The sequence below is a fragment of the Syngnathus scovelli genome, chromosome 15 (genome assembly GCF_024217435.2).
Source record: "Syngnathus scovelli strain Florida chromosome 15, RoL_Ssco_1.2, whole genome shotgun sequence".
Lineage (NCBI taxonomy): Eukaryota > Metazoa > Chordata > Actinopteri > Syngnathiformes > Syngnathidae > Syngnathus > Syngnathus scovelli.
In genome coordinates, this window is record NC_090861.1 from 8,445,799 (window position 1) to 8,463,295 (window position 17,497).

The 17,497-nt window shown below is 40.5% G+C and overlaps 1 protein-coding gene across 4 annotated transcripts in view; it reads right to left on the reverse strand.

The window, feature by feature from the left end:
• Positions 1 to 1,606: 1,606 nt before the first annotated feature.
• Positions 1,607 to 17,497, reverse strand: part of LOC125981785 (seizure protein 6 homolog) — a 53,783-nt gene continuing 37,892 nt past the window's right edge. The window contains exons 4-18 of one of the 4 annotated variants that reach the window (XR_007486165.2): positions 16,394 to 16,586; positions 12,163 to 12,348; positions 11,388 to 11,556; positions 10,799 to 10,965; positions 10,518 to 10,712; positions 8,761 to 8,899; positions 4,822 to 5,018; positions 4,214 to 4,408; positions 3,822 to 4,013; positions 3,555 to 3,749; positions 3,388 to 3,426; positions 3,193 to 3,301; positions 3,010 to 3,106; positions 2,412 to 2,489; positions 1,607 to 1,992 (exon numbers count right to left, since the gene is read on the reverse strand). Coding sequence is in view for 2 of the 4 variants with exons in the window: in XM_049741756.2 (XP_049597713.1) it covers positions 2,947 to 3,106; positions 3,193 to 3,301; positions 3,388 to 3,426; positions 3,555 to 3,749; positions 3,822 to 4,013; positions 4,214 to 4,408; positions 4,822 to 5,018; positions 8,761 to 8,899; positions 10,518 to 10,712; positions 10,799 to 10,965; positions 11,388 to 11,556; positions 12,163 to 12,348; positions 16,394 to 16,586 (2,136 nt within the window). In the remaining 2 variants the exon portion in view is untranslated. Of the gene's footprint in view, positions 3,107 to 3,192; positions 3,302 to 3,387; positions 3,427 to 3,554; positions 3,750 to 3,821; positions 4,014 to 4,213; positions 4,409 to 4,821; positions 5,019 to 8,760; positions 8,900 to 10,517; positions 10,713 to 10,798; positions 10,966 to 11,387; positions 11,557 to 12,162; positions 12,349 to 16,393; positions 16,587 to 17,497 lie in introns of all 4 variants that reach the window. The other 3 variants (XR_007486164.2, XM_049741757.2, XM_049741756.2) reach the window with 3 other exon arrangements.

Here is a 17,497-nt window from a genome sequence, read left to right on the forward strand (position 1 = left end):
AACACAACAGATACCGGGTCACGCCTTGATGTCGTCACTGTATACCTGGCCGCAATCTTTGGCCCCTCTGAATGACAACAGTGACATCGAGTGGTTGTAACAAGCATTTTGGCCCCTACATCATCTATAAACATTTGTGAAACAAAGACATGTTGATGCTGGAAAAATCCCACTAAGGGCAAGAGGGGTATAAATAACGTTTTAATTAAGATACTGAAAATAAACATATATATATTTGTTTTGCTGTAAAAACACATCACAAACCTCGCAAATTATATACAGAACACAACCAAAACTTGCTTTAGATAATACACCAAATAAACCAAGCAATCAGAGATAGCAGACCTAAGTGCAGTTGAATAAAAAGTCAAGTAACTACAGCATCAATGTGTCCAAGGGGAACACTCGTATCCGCAACTTTTGTTTCTAAACCATTTATTAGTACATTGTTAATTTAATTTAATTTGATTTAATTACACACAGTTTATTATACAAAAACACACAACCCAGGTGGTTAGTAGACTACTGTAGCATTGAAAGTATGTTTTATGTTGCATTATGTCTGAGGTGGACTACCTCCTCACAGACACTGCCATGATAACTGAGGGCATCTTCCTGCAGCTCTTCATTTTGACAATGGATATCTACTTTTTTTTTTTTTAACTGTTTTATATTGTGTTTTCAATGTTGCCCACTCTGCATCCATTGCAGCCTGGTCATCCTGGAAGGGGGGTCCACCCACCTGTGGTCCCTTCACAAGATTTTCTCATTTTTACCCAGTTGGACTTTTGTGAGGTTTTCCTTGCCCTGTTGGGATTTAAGATCAGGGGATATTGAGAATAATTGCCAACTTAGGCCATGTGAAGCTCCTTGAGACTTGTCTCTGATTAAGGGCTATATAAATAAACTTGACTTGACATAATGAATATTTTTCCTATTAATAAAATGATATACAGTATACTTATCTTCTGAAATGCAAGATTAATAGGTTAAAAAGCACATAGCCTCCTACAGCTTGTAACCAATATTTTGGTCATTGAGTAATGACCACCGTCATCTTTGGAGAGGTGCAACAGTGCCCACTATTGACACAGATGTAATTGAACTGGTGCTTCATTCATTGCTCAATGAGGTTTAATTTAAAAAAAAAAAAAACATCTTGTCATCTATTTAAAGATCCAGGAAAAAAATATAAAATATTCTTTGGCCGTTGTATTGTTATCATACAATACAACCTTTGAACATTTGAGTACTTTTGTGTATTTATGGCCATTTTATTTCCTATCAATACTTTTTATGACTGTTGGCCATCACTGTTCATGTTGTAATTGTTTCAGTATTTAAAACATCTGTATTTAATTTATTTTAATGTTTTATACCCCTCTTGTTTGCTTAACCTAGCGTTATTTGGTGCCTCCAGTACAATACTTGATGTTTTTGTTTTGTTTTTGTCAAGATGGAAATCAAGACTAAACAATGATCACAGTCTCAACTTTTTCACCAGTCAAATCCAATGTTAATTATTTTGACTACATTCATACCACTTGTTTTGTTGCTTAACGAGGCGCAGTCGGATTTGTCTGTTTATAATCAGGCAGGAGACATGTGTTGGACAGGCAGTTTATTTACAAAGAGCAGATCCAGACACGCAAACAAAATACAGTAACATCGGCAAGTTGACAGAAAGCTAGATGGTAGGAATTTGTATGGAACAGATTTCAACAAAAAAACCTTTCCCCTCAAGGTCTGCTACTGAGTTAGGGCTTCAAAAATACAGAAAAATCAAATGATCACCTTCTGTCATAAGCAATTCAGTTTATAAAAATATCACCATGGTGATCCACAAATTCACAGAGTCGACCTTGGAAAGTCATATTTACAAACCTTCATAGGGAAAAAAAGATGAACAGTGCAGAGGGGGATCCCCAAAGGCAAAGCTTGAGCAATTCAAGGTCTCTAAATTGACACCTCTTAATCTTTTTTTCATTAGTCCTGTAAAGACCAAACACACAAATCAGTCAAAGGGCAGTTGATATGATCTGTGAAACAGTTTTACACATGTTTGTACAGCATACAAAGTATATTTCTTTCGTTGTAATATACAAAGGCGAATTAATATGCCAGTCAGATGTGTATTTGGTAGATTTGTGTGCACGTTGTAGGGATGGTTTGTTATTGAAAGCATTTATTTCAAAAACTCTCTAGAAGATATGACTTAGAAGATCTTATATGTATCATAGATGTAACCAGCTGTGTCTGTCTGCATGGAGACATGACGTAACCCAGGAGCACTTTATCATTCTGAAACCGGCATAACGTTTTCATCAAGAAGATTGTGAAGCAGTGTGAAAGGTTGGAAGAGGTAGTCAAAATGATGGCCTGGTGGCTCGGGTGACGGCCGGAGTTCTCACCTCACAGTTGTCAAGTGGCGCCAACATGAACATTATGACCGGCTGACAGCTTTAGTATCTAGAATGTGCCTGCCAGTGCTGAAGGAGGAGAGGAAAGATTGGAGAGGATGGTTTATAACCAAATGCATGCTTTATAACAAATCCAATCTGCTGTGAAAGTGATAGAGAGACAAATGGAATGATGCATTTAAAATGAGCAATCAGTGCTAAGTGTTCATCCTTCATTTTATCACGTTGACACAATGCATTCTTGCTTTTGTCCTTTTTGTGCAGAAGCTCACATGTGCATTCTGTGCATTATTACCGCATGCAACATGGTGACAGAGCAATTCAGTGATTCTCATTGTTGTTAATTCTACTTTTTTTCTGTATTGCAAAGTTGTTGAGGATGGCACATTGGGAAATTGTGACATCAATGCATGTGCCACTTGATTGCCTGCTGCTGAAGGAAAATGGTGACGGGAAGATGATTGCGGGTGCCCTCTTCTGGTGAAAGATGAAATGGCAACAAGATGGCCAGCCAGACAAGGACGATTCAGGACAGCACGCTGGTGTTTTGTGAATCCACAGCTTGCATGGTCATCATGTCCGTACTTACTCCTCTGTCGTAAACTGGGTTGTCGAAGGCTGACTCCTCCGGCATGTTGTCATACGGCGGCGAGGAAGTTGGCATGCTGATGGGCTTCCCTTGGAGTCTGAACGACAGGGGGGAGGAGTGACATCATGAAATGTGCATTCGTTTGCAAAGGTCATGCGTAAAATGTTGAGTACAACCGCTTACTTTGCAGCACAAACATAAATGCCGAGAACAACCACCAAGATAATTGCAGTTGGAATGAAGACAGCCAGAGTAATATTGGTTCCCTCAATGCCATAATCGGTCTTGACAACTGTGGGGTCAGAACACAGACAGAAAAAAAACATTAGTTTTATAAAAATAATATTGGTGCTGTTGCCATTTCAAAGCATAACTCACCATCAGGCTTGTGTTTGTTCACAGATCGACTGGAGGAAGCTGGAAAGAGAAAGTTAATTGGTCTTTTTTGTTATTGTTACAGAAAGCGCACGTCACAAACTAAACATAATCTTGTTTTTGCAGCAAGAAAATCAATAACTTACACTTCAGAGCGTTTGTTTTGTTACCTTGACAAGCGGGCGGTGTGCTGTTCCACTGTGACGGATGTCCAGGGATGCAATAGATTGTGGCCTCGCCCTGCAGCTCATAGCCTGGGTGGCAGGAGAAGGTCAGCATCTCGCCAGCTTGGTAAAAGGACTTTTCAGAATTTTGTGCGTTGGTGGAGAGGGCACCGGGGTTTCTGCATGGCTCGTATTTTTCAGCTGGAGACAAATGTATCAAATCAAAATATTGGAAGCAGAAATAAAAACAAAAACTGGCCTGTAATTACTTACGAAGACACTTGGGAAGCTGGTCGCTCCACTTGGGTTTGGCGGCATCTCGGTTGTAGCAGGTAAGGAGGCTGCTGCCCGACAGGATGTAACCTTTGTTACAAAAATACTGCACTGTAGATCCGACAGCAAAGCGGGTGCCTGTGTTCACCCGCCGACTGTGCTCCACATTTCCAGGGTCCTGACATGTCACCACTATTGTACGAGGGGGGAACACAAATATTAGGAGGGATCTCTGAACACTTCAAATTACTCTTTTGATCATTCGAAATGATCGTTCGGTCTGACAAAGAAAAACATTCCTCTGAACGTCAACAGCTTGCATGTGACTCGCGGTGTCAAATAATAGCCCAGCAGACACTGCCATGACATGATGGTGCCGTGTTGTTTCACACCTTCCTGACATCTTGGCACGTCACCGCTCCAACTGAGATCCCATTGGCACATGAGGATCTCAGAGCCCATCATCTCAAACCCAGGATAGCACTGGTATGTGACCACAGTGCCGTGGATGAGGTCGGGGTGCGATGTGCTCTTCCAGCCATTGGTGATTTCCGGCAACTCCGAGCAGGTGTCGTTCCTTGGCACCTCTGTGGACATTGGGGATGAAAGAGGCAGTGTGCCCAGTAGATAAGGAACAACGGTGTGAATGCTGAGATAAAGCAGCGGGGCATCCAAACGCAAGGCTTTCTATGCGAACAAAACAAGAGTGTTTTGGGACGCAAATGTAAACAAAGGCTCGAGATGTTTGCCGAGAGGAACGCAGCGGGTGGCTTGGCGCCAGTCGATGCATAATGGCAAAGAACACAAAGCATCAGGCAAAGCAGTGGACAATTAGGTGTACCCAATTATTGTGTTCCTGTTTGTCTCTGTTATCGAAGGCAGCGCACCTGTGATGAGCCAGGCAAACAAGGCGAAAGCAAAGAAATGATCCAACAAAACCAATAGCCAGACCTTTTTTTTTTTTTTGTCAAAAATGTTCTATTGTGTGTTTCAATCTTACCAAAAAAGTGGACTACAAAGCCATTATTGTAGCCATAGATATTGGTGGCAGGATCGGACTGAAACTGGATGGTGACATCCGCCATGGACGTGTAGAGCTTAAAGTGAGGACGTTTGCCGCTGTATTGGCCAAGAATGTTGGCTGACAGGTCATCACCATCGTAGAAGGTCAGGAGGTCATTTTTCCCCAAATTGAGTCTGTGATGCAGATAGAGAGGTCATTATTTTCATCTCTAAATCAAAATGAGTATAGTATATTATAGTACCGCTGATTTATTCCTAGCAACTCATAATATTATATACATTGAGCTGTGGTTTTCTTGTTTAGATTTAAATTTTTCACTTTTTTTCTTATTTTCCGGTGCTTCACTTTCATGTTTTGTTAGCTCATATGGTTTTCGCTTCAACCAATCAGCTACCTCGGGCCACTCATGACTCATTCAGGTTTTCCTCATTGTCTCTTCAGTTTGCTTGAATTTAGCTGCCTGGTGTCTTTCAAGATTCAAGATTCAAGAGTTTTTATTCGCCATGTTTGAGCGTGCCAAACAAGGAATTTGACTTCGGTACATCACAGCCTCTGTTCAACATTTAGGTGACTAACAACACTCAGGACATGTGAAAAATGACAAATATTCTCAAACATCCCCTGATCTTAAACTCCCAGGAGGGCAAGGAAAAACTCAAAACTCCAGCTAGGGGAAATTAGAAACCTTGAGAAGAGACCACAGATGGGAGGGTCCCTCTTCCAGGATGACCAGGCTGCACTGGATGCAGAGAGGACACATAGTACAAACAGTGTAGAGTCTACACTGTAGACAATTCATTTGTTTCATTTGTTTTGTTTTTTCATCTCTTTCTTTTCATTGTTGTCAAATGTCATGTCATGTTGCACATAGTAGAGATTGTTTCATTTGTTTCTTTGTTTTGGCCTTTCTGGCAACATTTTTGCTAGTAAATCGTGTAAATAGTAGCAGTATTAGTTGCTTGGACAAAGAAAATCCCAACATTTTGGGTGACCACTTTGGATACAAACCTTTTATTAGGGTGAAATTTTATCCATGTATGCTTTGTTTTTAGGACAAAATGTGCGATTGTTAGGTGATGTGAGTTTAGTGATTAAAATTAGGTGTAACTGTGTCAAAGAAACAAAAGGAGTCTGCACAATCTCACCCATATTATTTCTCATCTCCTTCCTCAACACCTCCCACGCCTCCACTTAACATCAAGCAATACTTAAGATTTATTCTTCCATGTTAGGGAACTATTCTACCTGAAATGTATGACATATTGTGAAGCATCTTGCAGGTGCAAATGAGAAAATGTATCAGGCACAAAAATATCCTCACCTTTTCACAATTCAAGCATGTTGGCTGACCACAGCCCTAAAGACTTGAATGCGCAATGGAACCTTATCAAGTGCCAACGGTCTCACAACAATCAGACCGAATGTGTATCTTCCAGTTAACCATCTTATCTATTGTGATTGGCTTCAGCCTCAGATTTTCAAACATCCGGCAGGCGTACTTGCCTCATTCTTCTTTTTTATTCCATGTGGATCTTTCATCAGATCTAGTCTGCTTTCTTCACGTTTATACAAGAACCACATGATTTCTTTTATTTTGCATTCTTCATTTATTGTCTTGTAATTTGAATGGCACACTGGCTTTTAGTGAAGCCTGTCACTACCATGGCAACCTTATTTTAGTGGTTTAAATTATGATGAAACAACCCGAAGGTCTTTTATTGTCTGGTTTATTTATTTATTTATTTATTTATTTATTTATTTATTTATTTATTTATTTATTTATTTATTTTTTTTGCAAGGTACAATTAACATAAAAATACTAAATTGTGTAGGGCAAAGTGGCCTCATTTAGTGGTTAAACACTACTGAATTGAACTGAACTGAACTGGCCCCACAACAGCAACCTGGCATTGACTTGACTGATACCCATTTTGAATCATGACAATTCTTCTTTCCTACTGTGCAAAACCAATTTTCTGAAAGGCTTGGATTTTGCCTTCAATGATGCGCATGGTTTTGCTTAGGTTGAGGGGTCTTTTTGAAAAAGAAAAATCTATTTTTAAATAACAATGGCATCTGCTGAATGTGTACATGAGTCTTTTGAATTTGACCTGCCAAGCCTGAGGAGTCTAGAATTATCCTCGAAAATCTAAATTGCTTTCAGTGTCATGCTTTGAAAAGACAATCTGGTAATTGCTCTCATGTTTGACAACTAAATTGCAGGCTTCTATTTCACACCAAGCATGCGGGTTACATTGTAATGGTGCCAACCTCCACATGAGGGCTCCCCAAACTTAATATGAGCATTGGAAAGCTTTTTAACAGTTCCCTATTGTGTAATACAGTATTGTGAAACATTTTTGTAAACCCTTGTGCAGGTGCAGATCAGCTGCAACCTCTCGTGTGCCGCCATGCTAATTAGCAAGGAGCCAGCCCTCCTGTTTGGCCCAAATTAATCAGTCCTCATTATGCACGCTGGTCCTCTGTCATTTCCAGCACAAGCACGGTGATGAATGATAATATAGAAAATGTTCTCATTAATGTGGGAAGGTGTGGACCAGCAGCCCCCACCCCCACTCTCTGTGCTTCGTGTTTTAATATTGAGACAGCACTCATCCACAAGAGCCTTTTGTCAAGTCAATACCATGACAGGAGCAAACAAATTTGAACACCCCCCCCCCCCCCCAAAAAAAAAAAATGCAACCCCCTAATTTTCTCCCATTGTAGAGATAATGCTGTCAAGGCCAAGCGTTGCTGACCTTGAGCGCCGTGGATGGAGATGAGCTAACCTCATATCCAATTTATTTAGTTTTCAATTTTTTTTCCCTATACCAAAGGTGAAGTGGTTGGCTTTGAACATTAGATATTAATCAAAAATAATCACTGCACTTTCCACTGAATGAAATGCAAGCTCACTTTGAAGCCATGATGTATGAAAAGTTAGCTTCTAACAAGAAGGTATTTGGTAAGATCAAATATAAGGAATTTAAAGTGATTTTGTAAGGAATTTAAAGTGATTTTGTAACACGATGCACGTTTTATTTGACAAATGTGAATATGCTCATCAACAATTGTAGTATGCAGGAATGAAACAATAATGCCAACACAATTGTATAAATGCTTAAATGCACACACGGCTGGCATACACAATAACCAACAATAGCCCGGGATGGGGATTGTCTGCTAGTCAATCTTCCGACAGCCCGCGGCAGCATTCCCGCTGGTTTAGATTTAACCTCCCCATGCCCTCGCGTGTGCAAGTGCTTCAGGCAATAACATCATCACTTATACATTTTTTTGGGCCATATATGACTGTATAAAAGGAGAATCATTCTGATGAAGAATCAATTATTTTTTCTTTGCTTGTGGAGTGCAGGAGGATGTTTTATTATGTGGTCTTCCAACACTGTTTGGGAATATCTGAACAAGGGGAAACAATGTTAGCCTAAGAGTAATGGGTGAAGGAGAAACAATATGAGCCCGTGCTGATGTGCGCACGTCTAATGTTGACATCTGTGTGTCGAGTTCCAGTTGGGAGGGCTGGATAAGTGGCTCAGGGTAGTTCACTGCCAGAGCATATTCATTTCAGAGCCAACTCTGAGTTACACCAGGGAAGTGAGAGCAGGAAGGCTTACTGGCTAATCTGGTCGGAGAACGAGCTGGAAGCAAGGCAGAATGCTTAATGTTGAGGACGGGGAAGAAAAAAAAAATCTAATTAGCGACTGCAACTACAGAAAGACGTTCCCATGTGTCTGTCATAGTGTGTCGGTGCATGTATGGGCGAGATAAAGTGAGGCGGAAGAGACGGCATACGGTTGTGTCAAGAGACCCCGTATTTAACGTCTGGAGTTCGGCATGACCTCCAAGACCCCTACGTGTGAGTTTCCAATCGTACACCTGAGTGCGGCGCCTTACACTTGAATATCGAGCATGATCCTCTTGTCCTCTTCTACGTGGATGCCCCAGATGCAGTCCTGCCCCTTGTCGTAGGCCTCTGGCCAATTAGGAGACAACACCACCCCGGCAGAATCGGTAATCTCACCGCTGCAAACGGCTGCAAGACAAAAGACGGACAAAGCTTTAAAAATGTATCGGGAGCATACTTGATTTCACCACCGTAGTTTTCAGACTATAAGGTGCACCGGGGTATAAGGCCTAAGCAATACAGCAAATGAATCAAACTTTATTCAACTTCAGTTCGACATCCATACATAAGGCACATCTCATTATAAGGCATACTCTCAATTTTTGAGCATATTAAATGATTTTAAGTAAGCCTTATAAACCAAAAAATACAGTTAAGTCATGGAAAAGGATGACTGCGCACCAAGAAGTATATTTCTACTGAAGCGTAGACCTGCCAATAAGGACTAAAAATATTTTGAATGTTCAAACATATTTAGGTATATTCAAACATACTTAGGTACGTTCAAAGGTATCTTGGTACATTCATACATATTTAGGTATGCTCGAACACATTTTGGTAAGTTCAAAAATATTTTGGTATGTTCAAACATATTTAGGTGTGTTCAAAAGTTTTTCGGTATGTTCAAACGTATTTAGGGACGTTCAAAGGTATTTTGGTATGTTCAAACGTACTCAGGTACGTTCAAAGATATTATGGTACATTAAAAAATACTTTGGTACCTTCAAATGTATTTACGTACGTTCAAAGATTCAAATATATTTTGGTACGGTCAAATGTATTTTGGTACCTTCAAACATATTTAGGTACGTTCAAAGGTATTTTGGTACGATCAAACGTATTTAGGTCCGTTCAAAGATATTTAGGTACCTTCAAAGATATTTTTGTACGTTCAAACGTATTCAGGTGCGTTCAAAGGGATTTTGGTACTTTCAAAGGTATTTTGATACGGTCAAATGTATTTTGGTACGCTCAAACGTATTTTGATACGTTCAAATATATTTAAACTTGTTTGAGCATACTTAAATGTATTTGCTACTTGCAAATATACGTTCGAACATTGTTAATTAAATATGTTCGACTTCGAACTCAAGTGCATTTGCCAGTCAAAATCTTTTTACTCCTCATGGCTGCTCCACGTACACGTACTGCTTTTGTACTTCTTACTGTATATCACAGTAAATAATATACAGAAATAAGAAGGCCATGTTTTCATATGAAACAATCTGCAGTTATAATGATGTGATAACCTACAAAAAGCTTAACCTGAAGTTAAACACAAGAACAGCACATTCTTGCTTCACATGGGAAAACAAAGCATTCTATCAGTAAACCACAGGGTGACCGTGACCCAGGGGGGTGCAAATGATTTTTTTCTTTCTCTCGTTTTCTCGGGCTGAGCTTTACGGGAGCGCTTTTCAATTTTGCTGTGTTGCAAAAATGAGCATACAGCCTATACTGGCTTCCTATAAGGTCACCGTGTTGTGTGTGTAGATTGTAAAAGCACAGCTTATGGTAGGCTTTCATGTAACAGCAATGAACCTCTGGTATGTACTTAAGATCCAAATTTAGTTAACATGCTTAAGATGCACTTTCATATCAAGGTAGTTCCCTAATAGTATATTTGAATTAAGATTTATTTAAAGATGTAGCACAAAATGAAAGCTTTGGGGGGGTTCATCCAGTCGATTTGTGTGTAATTTAATTGCCTCAGAAAGAGTCAAAAAGGTTAAATCAGATCGCTCACCCCTACAGGCTGGTTCGGTCTCATTCCATTGAGCATTTTCAGCATCAACACACTCGATGACCACGGAGCCTTGCTCCAGCGTGTAACCGGGGTCACAGGAGAACTCCACCACAGCCCCGACTCTATATGTGGAGTCACTGCCGCTGAAATTGCCGTACTTCACAAAAGGCTGGTAGCACATTCCTTTTGCGAAAGCTAAGGTGGAATAAAGTAATAAATACAAAAAAAAATCAGAGTAGAGTATACAACTGTTTGACTGGCAAACGGCACAATAAGCTTGCCTTCATATCTCATGGCTGCACCGGTGGAGGTCAGCATCCCGTCTGTGGTAAATTCCACAAATAGATAACGTCCTGAGCTCAGCACTCCCTCGATGGGCAAATACTCCACCTCATAGGAGTCATACACTGGAGGGGAGTCAATATTGTTGCCGTTCTTAATCAGCAGTCTAACAAAGGGAAGTAATGATGAAAATAGAAGCAAGGTTACCCTTGAGTGTTAAGAGATGCTTTAAAGGAACTGCGATAACTGCAATAACATCGTCTGCCACCTCAAAATGAGGTCAATGGTCATGTGTGGGATGAGAGCAATTTGTGCTTACAAATTCTCACTTCGCTCTGTTGCTAGGGAAAAACAAAAGCCAGTATCCACTTACAATATAAGTCTCAGTCCCTATAACGTTGTACAATGTAATGTGAGCTATATGATTTTATACAAAGCAAAATGCCTTCAAAGCAATGCTTTACAGTTAGCCCTAAGGGTATCATTGTCTGTCCTGTGTGTGCAGTGTTATGTAGGTATGCATTAACGGTATGCCAATTCCCTTTACATTTCAGTGCGTGCATGTGTGTGTGTGTGTGTTTTCTCCACCTGTCATCGTCTTCTGCCAGAGCCACCTTCTCAAAGTGAATGTGTAGCCGATGGTCTTCAGGGGCCTCCAGGACCCAGTGGCATGTCAGGTTGTTGCTGTAGTTGCCAGGAAATCCAGGCGAAACAATGCGACCATAGCTGGCATTTTTGATCATACCGCCACAGGATGCTGGATGATGGTGAGGAGAAAGGTTCAAATGAGCCACACAAACTGGAAGGTTGTCGAGAAAAGTCTCTGGACAGATTGCATGGACTTCCTGCAGACTGGCCAACATTAAAAGATTCAACGATAGCGGAGGACTGTGAGTGAGAGATTTGTTAAAAATGGCAGCGGCGGAGGCAGTATCGGCTCAGAGCAGCTGCACGCGGGCATGGAGCAAGTCTGGATTTGGTAGATGAGCATTTTACCAGCAGGACAGGGAAAGTCGTGCAACCCGCTTCTAATTAAGGCAGCCAGGTGCTAAGTGCCTCCAGACAATAAGTGTCCGTGCTGCTAATCGTATGAAAACACATTCATTTGGCCCTGGATTGTACAGTAATCAACCCAGTAGAAAACAACCAGCCACCTTTTGTTAATCAGAATCATTTGTTCCCTTCGGAGACAAGATGCAAATGAGCAGGAATTTTGCACACACCAAAAGGCCAATTCCGATCAAATGTAACTGTATTTGAATGCAATTTCTACCAGAATCAGCTGGGATAGGCTCCAGCTCTCTATGACCTTGAACCCAGCGATGCAGAAAAATCTTTTCTGTTCACCTCTTCTTTGCCTTACCAATGCATTGGGGCTCCTTCCCACTCCAGTACGGTGTGGTGGCGTTGCGGCAGGTCAGCATTTTGAGACCTTTCAATCTGTAGCCGGTGACACAGTTGAAGTAAGCTTCTCCACCGGCGTAGAGGTGTGTCACGGAAACTTCTCCACCAGCTGGTTCTTTGGGGAATGAACAGCTCAGCACAAAAGCTGAAGAAAAGCAAGAACACAGAAATCATATTTGTGTAAGGAGGGTCTTTAATACTTGTTGATAGAACATCATTAAGGTCTTGTAATATAATACTGAATATCCTCTGTGCATTGTCATAGTTGTGGTTCCAGCTGGTTAAGATCAATGTCCCAAGACTGGATCGTTCCCGTTGAAAATAAATGAACAATATGCAATAGGACAAAGCTCGCTTGTGAAAGTCTAATGGAAACTATTAAACAACCTCTCTTCCTGTCTAATAACCGCACGGTTCTACCTCATTAGGGTAGGCCTTTTAATGACAGCGCTACAACTTTTAAACTCATGGAAATGTGTGAACACCATAACAAGTAAACACAATTAGAGCCAAAATGGCTTAGCACAATAAAAGCTATTGTGTACTGTCGACAACTTTGAATGTAGTTTTAGTACAGCAACTTTCTGCTTAATGAGCTGTCGCTAAGCCTCAATTATAGCTAATATAATGGTTACAAAAAGCGAATATTGAAAGGTTACATCTGCATAAATGCTTTCCTGGAGTGAAGATATTTGACTGCATGCGAAAAATAAACAAATATTACGAGCAAAGTGCACTTCAGAGAAGAGAGTGAGAGAGAGCTAGAGTCCACACATGCCAAATCCTGATAGTCAGTTTGGAACACCTTGAATCGTTTTGGTTGTCTGCATATTTTATTACCAAGATGATGATTGCTCAATTGCACCAAAGACAGTTTTCTTCCCAGGCACTCATTTAGAAGATAAAAACTTAACATTATGAGACATATAACTTGGTACTAAACATGCCCGTCTCGGAAATTAACCTCAAGGGAAAATAGCCGCAAGTGCCTAATGGCCATAAAGCGCTTGTAAAACTGCCCTTGTCCCTTGTTTTAATTTAATGACTTATGTTTTTCTTTTACACAAGCCATTGCTTTCCCGCCTCTAATGAAAGTACAACCCGCCGCACCCGCCCCACCCGCCCGACAGCAAATCGTCAAGCCACAGGGACGAGGCGCACTGCCCTTGGGTCATCCATTCAATTCGTCGTTTATCACGAGCTCCAATGAAGCTAGTTATTGCTATTATCTTAGAAGCATTTACATCCCTATTGAGCGTGCAGTGGAAGAGCCGCGGGGCAAAACTTGTGGAGCCAATTCCAAAAGTATTAAACGTGGTGCTGCTTCCATTCCACTAGATGCCGGGTCATAAAGTCTGATTATTTAGCTATAACAAATAATAGCAGTAGCGCACGGGCTGCCTGAAAGATTAGCCGGTGGAAGCGTTAGGCCACAGGAAACATGCATGGCTTACGTTTTTAAGTGACTGATTGTTTTAACGGGAGGTCATGGAATCAGATCACGCTCACGAAAGGTTAACCTTCAGCCCACAAGAAAATGGAATTCATCTTTGCCTAGGGGGTCCAAGCAGTGGGTGCATGGGTACAATCCTCTAGGTGTTATCATGAAAACCCATCATACCGTTTTTTTATTTGATTTATATTGTCTAAGTGGTAGAAACTCACTACAATAATGTTATAGAAGCATCCATCAGTCGTAGGCGGCGCTGATGCGGCGGCAGATATTAATTACTCCGAGCTGAGACCAAGCCTCCACAACTCCATCCGCCGGCTCATTCTATGCTTGTCCAATCACATTTCTCACAGCACATTATAAAAGACAAGGTGTCGCTGAGTCTTGGTGGAGAGACCAACACAAATTGAAATATCTGCTGTGTACGCCCGCCCCGTTTAAAATCAACTCCGTGCAGTTTACTTTCATGTGGCTAGGTTTGATTTAAGTTTAGAGTAGAATTGTACTCACGAGAGCGCCGCCCTCTGCCAAGGTTGAACGATCCTAATTCAAACCAACAAGACATTCTACCGATAAACTTACCTCAAGATGCATGTGGTGCACTGAGGAAAAAAAAGAATCGGCTTAACAATAATAACAAAAAAGTAATTTCTGTCTGTGTGCTTACATTCAAATGTTCACAAAGGGACATAGCCTTGCCCTTCTTAACGCCTCCACTGTATGCAGTGGTGTGAAATAAAGAAATACTTTGTTGTATTATCTCAAGTTAAGCTGAGCATTTATTGGACTATTTTTACTGTACATTTGAAAACAGATTCCAATTAACCCTTTGTCAAAGGAGGCTTATTTCTTAGAACCTGTGCGAATGTTGGCACACCAAGACTAGAGAACGATGAAGTCTGTCTGGTTGAAATCTTGATTGACATTGTGAGGGCTTATGAGGAGGTTAAAAAAACAGACAGCAGTGCCATGGAGGTACAAAACTACAAGTTTCAAACTCAGATTCACCCTTGCGGGCCAAACTCGAGCCAAGGGAAATGTAAGACTATATATAAACTGAATGTAGCACGTTGTATGGTACAGTAATCCCTCGTTTAATTGGGTCCACACCCACCCGCGATAGGTGAAAATCCGCGAAGTAGAGAACATACATTATTACAATATCCTCACAAGGATTTTATGAACTTTTATTTCATTTTTAAACACTTTTATGTACTTTTAAACATTTTTTTTGTATTTTTAAACACTTTTGTAAACATTTTAAAGTCAATTCGACTTTTAGAAATATTCTTATTCATTTAAATATATAAGAAAATAAAGAAAATAAAAGAGTGAATATATTGTTAGAATATATCTGCACAAGACTTTTATTAAACTTTATTGTAGTTTTAAACACTTGTTTATTAAACACTGTTTTTTTGCATTTTTAAACACTTTGCAAACATTTTAAAGTCAAGAAACATTCTTGTTTACGAACCATTTAGTAAACACTTTTCTGAACATTTTAAAGACAAGCTGACTTTCAGAGACATTCTTATTTACTAACTAACTACTTAAACACTTTTGTGAACATTTTCACTAAAGTCTCAAAGTAAAAAAAAAAAAAACCTCCGTGATGAAGCGCAAGTCTGATACGTTAACACAGACAGTGGAGGAGGCTGAGATAAATTGTAGTTAGAACTGCTAAGTCAATCAGTTGCCAAGACACAGCTCAACATGTTACCATTGGCCATTAGTGTCATATGATCAGACAAAGCCGCGCACTCCAAGCTCCAAGTGACGCTGGATGTCGCTGATGGTGGAGGGGTGCACTTGCCTGTCTCGTTGCCTGTCTTGTGTGCTTAATTTCTGCATATGACGATGTGAATGTGTGTGTGAGACATTAAAAAAAAAAAAATCCTCGATGCACTGAATCTATCCGCAATATAAGTTTTGAAAAAAATCCGCGATAGAGCGAAGCCGCGATAAGTGAAGCGCGAAGTAGCGAGGGATTACTGTATGGTTATTTGCAAAGACGTATGGCATCTGTACTGCCCCCTCAATGTTATCGTCAGGCCTGACCACAGGGCAGCAGAGCACAACCAGTAGAGATGGGCTGATTTATTTCCCATCGCTGGCAATGTTTGTTCAATGACTTTCATTTTGGAGCTGATGAAAGAGTTGCCGTAATGTGGTGGAATGAATGTTTTGTTGACCAGCTCTACCATCAACTCAAATCGATGGGGCATGTAATTGGCGGCCACTTTGCGCGATTGCTAAGATAAACAGACATTGTTGGAAGATCAATGTTGCACAAGCACGCACGCAAGCACATACCCTTGGCAAGCTGAAAACAAATTTATGATTCATAATACATGCTGCTGGTGCTTGCTAATGATTCATTCTAGCAGGTTTTTCTGCTCACTGGTTCTTATTTAAGCATATTTAAAGGATCATACGATGTAGTTTTAGCATATTCAAACCACATTGACATTTATTGGGAGCAACACTTAAAATTCAATATTGATTAATTTTCCACTGAGGATGTCACATTGAATCCATTTTCTAAAAGGTGAGTGAGTAATATCTATCCAGGTATGTCTTCTATGGCCGCGGCATGCTTTGTCATACTTTATTATATTCAATTCTCAGAATCATCTCAGAAACAAAATTAAAAATTTAGAAAAACGTAAAAACCTTAATAGTCTGGTTCAATTGAACATTTCCTCAGTTATCAGATCATGTATCCTTTTCTCACCTTGGTAATGGAGCTGAAGGACTCCTGAGTTGTGCTGTTGGTCGCTCCGGAAACGGATGGAGATCTGGTTGCTCCGACTTCGTAGCACAAGACCCCGTATTAAGACCGACTCATTGGCAAGAAGGAAGGCTTCTCGGCCACCCGTGTCCTCCACGGTCACCTGCTCCCCCTCTGACATACTTGCATTTAGAACCTAAAATAAACCACAAACACACACATTTTGCTGTACAATTCTCATTGTTTTGTCTTATTTGCTTCTTTATTTCAGCAATTTAATAATTTGTTCCATCCCAAGTATGTTCTTCCGCATCAAAAAAAAAAAACGTGCTTTAATTTTGAAACACAGCTGTGCCATCTATCAGAAGAATTCACAACATGCCAACGGATTCATTGTGAGCTCAGGTATGCTACCAAGCTGAAAATATGTTGCCTGCCAAGAGATAAATATGCCCGAGTTTTAGTTGAGACAGTCAGAAAGCCCCGAGACTGTGGGCAGTGTGCGCACACCGTGCAGAAGCATCGACCACAAAATAAATGTGCTCACGTTGACAAACGTTCACTCGAGCTGATGGGAGCTGACAATAAGCAAAGGCAGGCTAATGGACTCTTGGAGACTTGAGTTTGGAGGTGACTTCTTCTGGAATTATCCAAGACATCAGACTTTGATTGATTTGATTTTTATCACAGGCCACCATGACACCGCTGTGCACAGCTGCACACCTTATTTTTTCATTGTTTACAAAAGAAACTAAGTTACAGTGACTTAATAGTATACAACAGTTTTTTTCAGCCTTATAATGGACCGTATTGTTTTTAAATTTTGGTGGGATTGATATGAACGTAGCGGTTTGTATTCCATAATCGCCACAGCCTGATTACTCATCAATATACAAATGCAATATGACAACATTGATGGAATTATCATGATATACTGGCAAGCCATTATATGCAATGGAAATTCAAAACATCTTACTGCATAGTGCTGTTCGATGTGGTCAAAATTTTTATCCTGATATCTATGTCCTTTTATACCCTAGTCCAGAGCTGAGCTTGGTTTACACAGACAAGGGAAGCTTCTGAAGGACACAGGGGGATGCGGCCAGC